Here is an 11321-nt window from a genome sequence, read left to right on the forward strand (position 1 = left end):
ATTTTCTGTATAACAAGGGACCAAGATACTCGCGGAGTCGATTAAATTCGAGACCTTCAGATGAAGAAAGTGTAACAATGAATTCAAGACAGAAGTACAACAACAACTATTGACTGCCGTGGTGTGTGACATGATTTTTTAATGCCCAAGGGACGCCTAGAACCGTTGGAAATACAGTTGGGAATATTTATTAAATGAAACAATGGAGGCAATATATTCAATAACGAGATAGCATGTGACTTGGCTCAAACCTCATTGGAAAAAGCCAGTGAAGCCCAATTCAAACTGAAATGAAATTTATTACCCTGCAACTGTTCTATTTGTATGATGCCAACTCTATCGCCTCTCTTGAACGCTACGGGCCCCTGCGTAATGAGAATAAAAGAGAAACTAGTTTTAGAAACAACATCACTCATGGAAGCACACAGTGATAACTTCATGCGATACTTGGCGATATACAAAATGTACTATCACAACATCAAACAACCAAGATAATAAACCGAAGAATAGAGATGACAGGTTCTGTCCTGTTCACGAATGATGCTTCATACATTATAAAAATTCTACCAGAAGCATAACTTTTTTGGGGGGGGAAGGTCATCGCTATTGAAGGGGAAAACATAAATCCAAACTCTAAACCCGCTCAAGATTGCCCCATGTTGTTTGTTATGTATATGAAATTGCTTTATCCAAAGCAAATGACTACGACATTCAAATTTTTCCTTGTAGCGGACAATATTTTCCAGTTCCAACATCATACCAGTTACTGTACTTTGGTTTCAATTAGATTTTGTACCCACACCTGTCCCGTTTCATTTATTCCCCTTGCGCTATGGCTGTTCCAAAAATAGCTATTCATCATGTTGCACTTTTCAATCAAAATCAGTGATGTATATTCTCTTCATATTCCTTCCACCGTCATTTTGAGTAATCTTGGAGATTTATTCATCAAAATTTTCCCTCTTCTTCAGCAGCAATAGTTTGATGGATGGAAAGTGCATCAAGCATCCGAAAGCCTGACTCAACGAAATTTGCCGCTTGGATACTTCCTGGTAATAAGCTGTAATTCCAAAGACGTCAGTTCTTACGAACTTGCAAATAAGATTACAGAAATTAACGATGAGCATGCATCCATGAGGTAAAGTTTCTTTGGAACACTAAGAGTGTTTGAAGAAATAAGATTAAATTCAAGCTGAAAAGATGCTTACTTGCCAAACGATGTTATTTGTCGTAGAAAATATCAAATGACGAAAAACTACGCATTTAGTCTACATACTGAATTTCAGATATATTAGTACAGACCCACCATATATTGTGTAATAAGTGTTGAAGATCCGTATAGTTAAAAACATGTAAAACCGAAGATGTAAACTTACAGAAACACCTTTAAACTCCGTTTCATTCAGAAGGTTGAAGAACAGTTCGGACATTTCATTGTCTTCATAGGAGAAATCCTCCAGGCGTCTGAGGCTACCATCTGAAAACCTTCTCAGGAATTTTTCAAAGAAGCAAAAGTCCAATTATACAAATCAGAATGAATCTTTTTACAAACACGGAAACCTACTGACAAGTTTTTCGAGTGTATTATTTTGTTGCTAATGCCCATCCTTTGCGTTTAGGAAACGATAACGTCTGTTTTACAAATTTGATTAAAAACTCGGCTGATGGAATGAATAAAGAGACGGTTGTAAGTTCTTTTCTTCGTGAAATTTCGCCATTTACGCAATCAAGTGCTTTATGAATAAATATATTGCCATATACAGCCATTTTTTTTTCCTTTTCAGCGTCCGTGGTAGGTATTGAAATTTGCACAAACATTCATTGTGTTTTAACTTTCAGTGCTCGTCCATCAGAAGGGTAAACAACACTGATTGGTCTTAACAAATTCATTTTCCAGCATCGTAATGTTACAGCCAGATGCGATTGGCGTGACGCACACCTTGTACTGTTTTTACCTCGGCTACTGTAGTGTATCTCATGGAGTTCCAAATTAAATGTCAAACGGTTAACAAACTATCAAATATATCATATTGATAGATTTAGAGAAAGAAAAATTCTTCCATTCCACCCCAACCCTGGGATTAAATGTTACACAACATCGTTGTTTCCTTCTTAACGGAGTTGTTTGCTCTTACAGAAAATTCACAGTCAAATGAGACTGACTGTTTACATTGGCTAGTGTGGTTTATGAAACTCTCTAATAAATGTCAAACAGATAAGTCTTGAAGGTTTGCATTGTTTGGATTCAGAATTCTCCTGATGACGAGCAGAGCATACTGCTCGAAACGTCGAGTACCACTGGTTCTTTTCAGAACCGCAAATACTCACAAAAGAGATACGTCCATGGTGCTACCGCAAACCTACTTTCTATTATAAATGTCAAACAGCTAACAAATATCAAAGAAAAAGAATATGCCATTCTTAGATGAATAAGGTCACTAAGACTAAGCTTCAGCCATAGTCAAAATTTAGTTTAGTTCACCTTGATGTGTTAAATAACATGCAGTTTCAGACAGCATGACTACTTGTTTAAAAGGGGAGTTTTATGAAGACCTGAATAATTTTATCAGTCTGCACCTTTTCGTCTTGAGCACTTCCACAGACTTGTTGAAAGTCAGGGCGATAGCCCAGGCAGCGTCATAGACGAATGGACCGAGACTGTTCCATCTATATTCCCGGTTCTCAGGCCATGCCATTCGATCTTTGTATAACATTTCATATTCTGCTGCAGTCTGCAGAAACAAACCAAAACAAATATTTTCATATAGGCTAGCTTTGGGAAATATTTTCTGTTATATTAGAAGCAGCTGGAAGGTAAAAATTATCCGGCTGGCCATTAATTTTGCCAAGTAACAATTCTGAGAAATTCTGTGCCTCTTGAAGCTCAATAAAGTTAAACTGTTCATGTTAGGTTTACTTATTATCTGAAGCTATTATGCTCCCCCTCCTATTTAAAACTCTAGGGCTCAACTTTTTTCAAAGGACGATAAAATTTCTAATCAAGATGTTTTTACTGTACGCTCACAAATTAAACTGAATAAGTGACTCACATGAGTCCCGCAGTGCTCTTGGGGAAATGACGGTGAAGAATTCGACAAATTTGTCCTTAATACGGGTTCATTAAAACCACTTCAACTATCCTTACATATAAATGCCCTCATTTTTGAAGGGACTTTAGCTGTTATTGACAAATGGCCCCGATTGAAACACCTGCGCCATTGTTAAAGATTTAGCTTTCAGTTTATTTTCCGGTTCCGCTGTCGTTCTGAGCCTCATTATTTTTCATTCTAATAACCCAAAGTCACCTGCGTCTAGTGAGAGGCTCCAGCCTCCAAAATTGATTCCCACTTGGTATTTTGCAATATCTTTCTCGAAACATTTGCCCATCACTCAAAGAGAAAAGCAACGGGTTCAATATTCAAACAGATTCTCACAATTCCAGCCACCGTCGGTTCTTTCGAAGTGCAGAGAGGAAGGGACTCTGTCGAAATGTATTGCACGCCCTCTACGGCCATCCTCATCTCATGGACTGAACACGTGATTGTATTGTCCTCGTCTGACCACCATTTGTCTCGATACCAGCCAATCAACATCCACACGTAGTCCCCACTGGTCATGCCCTGCTTGTATGCCTAATACATGACAATGATGAAAACTGTTCAAGCTGTCCCGTCATGGGTGAAAAAATCGGTAGGAGCCCAAATTTGAAAACAATTTAAGTTCTGGCAATTCTTACAAAAGCCCAATCGTGCCACAGACCAAAAATAAAACTGTGCTCAACTAATTCGTTATTATGAATTACTAATTCGTTTTTATGAATTACTAATCCTTTATTACGAATTACTACATGAAATTCGTAATAACGAATTAGTTTCCCTCAGATTTTTCTTGTTTGTGGGCACGATTGGTATTTCGGAAATTCTTCATTGTATGGGGCAATTAATACAATGTACAATGTATCGTCAAAGACAACCTTTTGACCAAACATTGATAAGCACACTTTGTATCTCTTTTGTGGGGCAGAATGAACTGTGCTAATTCTCTGAATGATATTTTGCACGATGCTAATTATAAAGAAAGAAGACATCTATAAAATTCTCAATTGAAATGACAGGAAAAGGTACTAGAAATGTGTGCAGAGAAAAGCATCTTAACTTACTTCACAAAATAGTCGCCTTGCTGTCTTTGCATACATGTTGCCAATTATTATCTTAGCATCTTGGCTCTGAAAAAAAAAGTGCATTAAATAATGCTGAGGTTGTCAGCCATTTTCGTTTGTAATTATTTGTTTCTAATTACATTCGTTCTTGGCATTCCCAATCCCCCACTTACAGGGATCTGCTGAAGCATACCGTGCACTGCATATTACTTATTAATTAATAAGCAATATGTTGGGAATTTATCCTGAATGTATCCAGGAATGCAGAGCGCTCATTGTGTCCTCGCTGTAATCAAAAAATGAACAATCATAATATCATCAACAAGAACAACACAGCATTACAGCACGTGTAAAGCTGGTTTTATGAACAAATTATTCAGGTCATCTCTGTGTCGCTGGCGTATCCAGCTGGGCGAGGGGAAACTTTCCCCTCAGGGTTTTTTTTACAAAGAATACTTTATAGGTAAGAATGTAATCGGTATATATATTTATCAAATATTAGTACCAACATCCTAAGAAAACAACACCATGAAATAAAAGCAAGGATGTTGGCATTTTTTCTCCCCAACGTTGTGTTTTCATAACTTTAATAACGAGCCCACAGCCACATTTGCTTTGAATTTACCCCGACGCCAAAAGCTGGAAACGCCGCTGCTGTGTCCCTCACCTTGAGACTTTCTATCTGGTTCTTAGGATTTTCGGAGAAACTTTCTGATGAGATGATGGTGATGTTTGCTTCTTTTAGCAAGGTCAGCAGGTCATCGATAGCCTTAGCCAAAACAGGACAACAAAGATCATCGACTGAATAAAAGATCTAAATTCGACGAAGATCCAAGATAAGACTGGGCAGAAAGGATGTTATTTGACATGACTACTTCACGAGCGTCATTTAAAGATTTCCCTAATGTAAAAGTGTACATTTTCATGTGAGGGATGATTTTTAATAAAGAGTGTTAATCAATTTCTTTTAGGCTGCATTCAACTGAAGGGTTTTGAATCCACTTCCTCACAACTATTTGAAAAACAAACTAATCTTAAAAAACAAAGGAAACAAATCCCACTGGGGGTACCTCAATCTCAAATCCAGACTCTGTCCTGTTGTTTCAATAATTAAATTAACAATCAGGTCATGCACAGAGTTGAATCACGTTCATAGGTTGCTCGTTATGTTGAATAGCCGATACGAAATAGTTTATTAAGTTGGCCAGTGGCGATTAATGTTACCATGCAACGAGCCATTTTAATACAACCGTCTTCTCCTCATAGACTACTTGCTGATTTCAACGAGTGTGCAGCGAGTTTTTTTGCAATAGATTTGGAAAAACATCCTAAAGGTTCATAGTGTATTTCACAGAAGAGTTTGAAGTGTTCAATTATGACTAGAACTATAGAAAACAGCGCTAATTCTACCATTTAATTGCTAAGAGTTGCCGATATATAAGGCTTCAATTCCTTTTCTTTGTTTTGACTCACCAGTGAAAACACTTCATGGTTTTCGTGAATTGTGGCTACCCTCTTCCATCCAAATTCTCGCATCAAACGGATTCTCGCGGGATTAAACGTGGCATCGGGCATGTAGGTACGATAGAATAATGGGTACTTCTCACGATTGGACAAGCCGGGAGAGGCTGCAGATGGGGAAACCTGAAGAGTTGAATAGATCAAAATAGAAAACAAGATCAAAATAAAAAAGGTAGGTGCTGTGTTGGCTTGTGTGATGGGATCTAAAATCCGAAAGAGAAAATTTTCAATAACAACATTTTCTTAACTTTCACATTTAAACATTTAACGTTTCACTACTTTGGTTAAATTTAGGTGTCAAATTGAGTGCTCTTCTTTGATCTTCTTGCAAACTCACTGCGATCAGGTTCCAAAAATGGGCGGTGCCAGAAATTATCTGAGAGGCGGGCGAGCACGGTGCGCCGATGATCATGGTCTTCTTTGGTTTGCGATAAAGTTGATCGAAGAACACCCGAGTTCCCAGTCCAGGCTCACACTAGGTGAATACATTGCAGTGAACAAAGGTTGATTTTTAAAGTAGGACTATTATGTACATATGATATATGATTGAATAAAATTAAATAGCTCAATCATTGAATAGCTCAATGAGTAGGGCTGATTCGGAATGTCATGGCTGTGGCTTTAAATAACACGCGTTTATGTAGGTCACAGCCAGACTGAAGCCGTAGCTAGCTCCAATGCCCCCTCAGCCGTTTTATTCGAACAAGGCCTTATATTTACCTAGGTTTTGCACAGTGTGTGGGAGTTGTATACATAGATTTTGCAAGCAGGTGGCAGAAAGGTTTATATTATTCTTTCCGAGGATCCTAAATAGAGGATTCGTGATGTTTTTGTCTTGTTTTACATTGTAGGTAAACTTAGTAGTTACAGAACGAAAAGTAAAATAGAAAAATAAGGATGAATTCATCCCTCTTTCTCCGTATATATTGGACTCATTGTGAATTGTAATTAAATTCATTTCACATAAATTCTAGCAATTCTCAAAAATACGAATTAAAAACCAGTGTATATAAAATGGCAGACATCAATTCAAAAGTGATAATGTATGCCATCGAACTGCCAGGAGATGACACAAACGAGAACTGGTTTGAACCCAAGGCCTGTATACGTGTACACGTTTGACATGTATGGCACAGTTTATAGGGGAAGATCTGATCAACGTGTCATTCTTTTACGACAGTGGGATTGATCGGAATAGAGCAGATATTACATATTCAGTCCACCCCTATGTTATATATAATGCAAGCTTTAAATCAGACTACAGTAAAAAATAGACATCGGCCCGGAACGTCATGTACAGATTCAGAAACGAACTGAAATGCCATAAACTGATACACGTGAACAAGCATCGTGAAAGGCATAGGTAATCCCGGGAACCTTGTTGGCCGATTGCACATTACGGGATGAAAATTTTCAAAGCAAAATTGCGTCGCTGATAAAAGCAAATTTGCGATGATTTACATCCCACTTCATATACTCCGGCGTGTGGTATTGCTTCACATTAATTTATACATTATTTTGTTATCTCTGAGAGGGCTTGCTACTTCGATCCTAGCAAGAATCTTTATCAAACGTTTATCATTACATGTTTTGCTTTATTTGGTAACAATTCTTCTGGGATTGGAACGTCAGACCCTCTAACTTTCTTATTTTTCGATCGCTGTATCAGTAAGGAGTTTGGAGAAGTCTTTGCATTTTACATTAATTTTCTGAATTTTTAAGGGCTCGGAGCCCCTTTCCAAATTACTGTTCTTTTTCAAAACTCATTTTACATTGAGTGATCGGGTAGACATACCACAGGTGGATAGTTTACGGATAAAATCTCGGGGTCCCAAACAGGAGAAGGGACATTGTCCCCATCCCCGCCAAATTCATACCCACGGTCACATTTCTAATCAAACTGAGTGGTGAAAGACGTTTTTCCCGTGTGATAACCTCTGGCTAAAGTGGAGGGAAATATTCTAATCAGAAACCATTGTTTGACCTTAGCTAAAAACCAGGCATTTTCTTTATTCTTCGCAAGACATTTGGGGTTCGTAATTTGATATTTTTGTGCCGGGTTTAAATGATCACAATTGTAGTTAATAAGGAAAAATGTTCTCTCTTGACAGATCCGTTTATGAGACATCAACTTCCGACGATATCGGTATTACAACTGTGAAGTACCTACTGCGTTGACAGCTGTGAGACTTGTTTTTTTTTCATTCGATGACGTCAAAATAATGCCAAGAGGAAACCAGTTTTTGGTTTACATTTTCGGCGATATAAAATTACATGACGCCGTTAATTTGTGATTTAGTCTCCAAGTCATTCAGGACGCATGCCTTTGCAGTATAGCTTCATCTAAGTGCTTCTCATTTTTTATGCAATTAGGTTGTAATAAATGTCTGTGTAACGCCCGCTTCAAACGTCGAACTTCTGTCGTACCTAATGGTGCCGAATTTGAATTTGACACGACAGAAAGTCTACGTTTGAAACCAGTATACAGTAGCCGTAAATCTGTGTTGGAAATTGGGAGGACGTGGAATGGGGAAAGATGAGGGGATGACTTGCCTGACTATGGAAATCTGAAAAGCGTGAGTTACACACTATATAGGGGCGATGTTCATGATAAAGATGTCCATCTGTAAATGTGTATCAAATTCATGTAGAATCTTACATCAGAATGGCTTTTTCAATTGCTTTCCTTTTTAGTGATAATGTAAACATTTTTGTCAGTGAGAAATCCTGTAAATTCTTCACAATCCGCTTTAATTTTTTTTTTGCTCATCACGAAAAAATATGTGGGGGATGATAGCCCATCCCCCACCTCAAAAAGAAGTGGGGAGATTTACTTCCACGACCACCACCCCCAAGATTTACGTCCATGTTTGAAGCAAACATGGCCTTGCTAGTTTTAATGGCAGAAGAGCGGCACGGCTTCAAACGCCGGATTTCTGTCGTGTCTAATTCTATTGGCATGTCCCAAGTCGGAATTGCAGTGGTGCCGGTACCATTTAAAAGGCGCATGCGCCTGCTCCAGTTGTTTTCGTTCTGGCATTAAAACCAATGTATGTCGTTTTCCTCTTCGGAAACCCCATTTAGTGTCCGACATACCTCCACGTGTTTCTAATAATGGATTCAGAATTTTTTTTCAAACTTCACCAACAACATTGGGTATTTTTCTGCAAAAGTATCATTATAATAACATTGGAGAGTCTTCATGATTATATCCCGACCTTTGCCTTGGAGATGGGAATTTCATGATTATATCCCGACTTTTGCCTTGGAGATGGGAATTTATATAAATCTGAATCTCTAAATCATGTCTTAACGTGAGAGAGGAACATTTCAAAGGTCGCTTTTTGAATGCATTCTTCTGAATTCGTATTCAGCATCACTATATCGAACCTACATTTTTGACCAAATCTCGATCCGACAAAATGAGTGGAGGTTGTTTCTTTTGAAAGGAGGAGCAGCGGGAGTATTAATTTGTGCCGGAAATTGGGGCGGGTGACTTGCCTGACCATTAAATTTGAAAAGCAGGGGGATATGACAACATACGACATTATATAGAGATCGATGTTCATGATATTGATGTACATCTATACAGAATGGTCCATGCTTGAAGCCCCATAAAGCTTTTACTTACTCAGGGAATATTAATATTACTAATAGATTGAATTACAGGTGGCTTGTACAGGTGCTGCTAAGCTTTTATTTAAACAGCATCACCGCATTAATTATGAAAAATTACACAAATAGTTTAAAACCAGACGCCATCGTGATGTAATCCCTCTGCAGATTGATTTCCTCAGGCCTCGTTTTGATGCTACATGGACGATATTCTTACGTGGGGATCGCCATTGACTGAAGCAACATGCAAGGTAACTCTAGCTTTTTATATTTCAGAGGTGGAAAGAACATCAGACAAAATAGCTGTGTATACATGTACATGTAACAATTATCTACCTACCTGAGTATCATTCCAAATCAGCTTCAATTCGTACCCTGGCAGGACATCTGACCGTTGATTAATGTGATCTAGGGCCATCTGACAAGCTGGTAACATGCCACTTCCTTCCCATCCTCCCCCAAAGCTGAAGTAACCGCTCAAATAGATCGGTATCTTCTCTTGACTTGCTGGATAAGTGAAAGAATCATCTGCGGACGCCTTGGTCCTTGAGCTGGGTAACAGAGTGGTCAATGGACCACGTTCGGTAGGTACATTTGGTGAATCACGGGTCCGAAATGTTGTTGGGACCCCAGTGTCATTAACCAGAGGAACCGATTCGGAATTTGGCGGAATGGTGCTTGCGTCTTCAGTCCTTGCTTGAGATGTATGTTGACCACGGTCGAGGTAACTTCCTTCAAGTATGGTTGGCCTGACCATTAGGTCTCCAGCATCCACTGCAGTCACATTTCCCGATATCATCTTAGTCGTATTTGAAAGCTCATTTGATGGGGTTTGTGCCTGAATGACAACTGCATAAAGAGACAAATGCAAAATAAACGTCCATATTGACTCCATTGTGACATGCAAACCTTACATTCTGAGTTTCACCGAAAAGATTGTGTTACTTTTTAACCCAAGCACTCTTCATTTTCATCTTCTAATTTCTTTAGTGCGGATCAGCCCAATCATATCTAAACGATATGTACGCTGGATAGCAATTTTACTGTGCGATAGGAAGAAGTCTGCGCGTGCATGCGCAAAGACGAAGGTTAGCAGCTACTCAGCGTGTATCTTAGGCTTCGAGCGAACAAGAAGGAGGTTGCGTGCCTCTGATGTATTTGTCGTTTCAATATATATCAGAAATCATCTTTGTTTTCGTAATATAGGTGGTCCCTCATTGGCTGTCGACAGGACTGCATATAGTAGAGTGATTGGTTTGCTAACCCCCCTACCGCGAATGTAATTCCTCCCATGATGGATCTATCGATCTATACGCGTGTCGAAACACAAAAGCGACAGTCATTATGTTTAATGACAGAAATTGTACTAGCCTCCCAGGGCGCCCATAAAAACCCAAGGCAGTGTTTCGTTTTTTTAAGAAAGGTGAATCGATTTGCGTCAGCTTACACAATAAGTGCGGTATAATCTTATACCGCACTAGGGATAACGAGCAACATCAAAAAGCAAATGGGGAAGCGCAAGAGGATCTAAAACAGAGTAAAAAGAACTGATAAACCAGAAGATTGGAGATTGTTTTGTACATTGCGAAACATAAGACTGGTTATCAGCCAATGTTTGTCCAGTGTTCAAAAAAGGGAATCGATCACTGCCAAGTAACTACAGACCAATTTCTCTCACATCAGTAGCCTGCAAACTACCCGAACATATCATCTTCCACCACATCATGATGCATGCTGAAGATTATCATATCATGAAACACTATCAGCATGGGCTCCTTAAACATCATTCATGAAGAAATTCACCGGTACTTATAGATCAAAATAAAAAATCAGATACATGTGCAAGTGCTCGACTTCAGCAAAGCATTTGATACAGTGGCTCGTGAGAGATTACTTCATAAAACAGAATATTATGGGATTAGGGGCAACACTTTGTCTCGGATCAGAACGTGGTTAACTCAACAAGTTGTTGTAGATGGAGAAGCGTCAGACCCTACTCCAGTACCAAAGGGCATTCTCTTAGGTC

At 38.8% G+C, this 11321-nt stretch overlaps 1 protein-coding gene across 1 annotated transcript in view; it reads right to left on the minus strand.

Annotated features, from left to right (window-relative positions):
* LOC110985829 (gamma-aminobutyric acid type B receptor subunit 1-like) overlaps positions 1–10437 on the minus strand; it is a 24800-nt gene extending 14363 nt beyond the window's left edge. Inside the window, exons 1-9 of the mRNA XM_022247208.2 lie at positions 9636–10437; positions 6018–6155; positions 5633–5803; positions 4827–4928; positions 4160–4225; positions 3435–3632; positions 2578–2732; positions 1377–1485; positions 305–365 (exon numbers count right to left, since the gene is read on the minus strand). Coding sequence (XP_022102900.2) covers positions 305–365; positions 1377–1485; positions 2578–2732; positions 3435–3632; positions 4160–4225; positions 4827–4928; positions 5633–5803; positions 6018–6155; positions 9636–10190 — 1555 coding nt within the window. The 5' untranslated portion in view covers positions 10191–10437. The remainder of the gene's footprint in view (positions 1–304; positions 366–1376; positions 1486–2577; positions 2733–3434; positions 3633–4159; positions 4226–4826; positions 4929–5632; positions 5804–6017; positions 6156–9635) is intronic.
* Between the last annotated feature and the right edge of the window lie 884 nt (positions 10438–11321).

The sequence above is a fragment of the Acanthaster planci genome, linkage group LG12 (genome assembly GCF_054643075.1).
Source record: "Acanthaster planci isolate LZ-2023a linkage group LG12, COTS_SCS, whole genome shotgun sequence".
Classification (NCBI taxonomy): domain Eukaryota; kingdom Metazoa; phylum Echinodermata; class Asteroidea; order Valvatida; family Acanthasteridae; genus Acanthaster; species Acanthaster planci.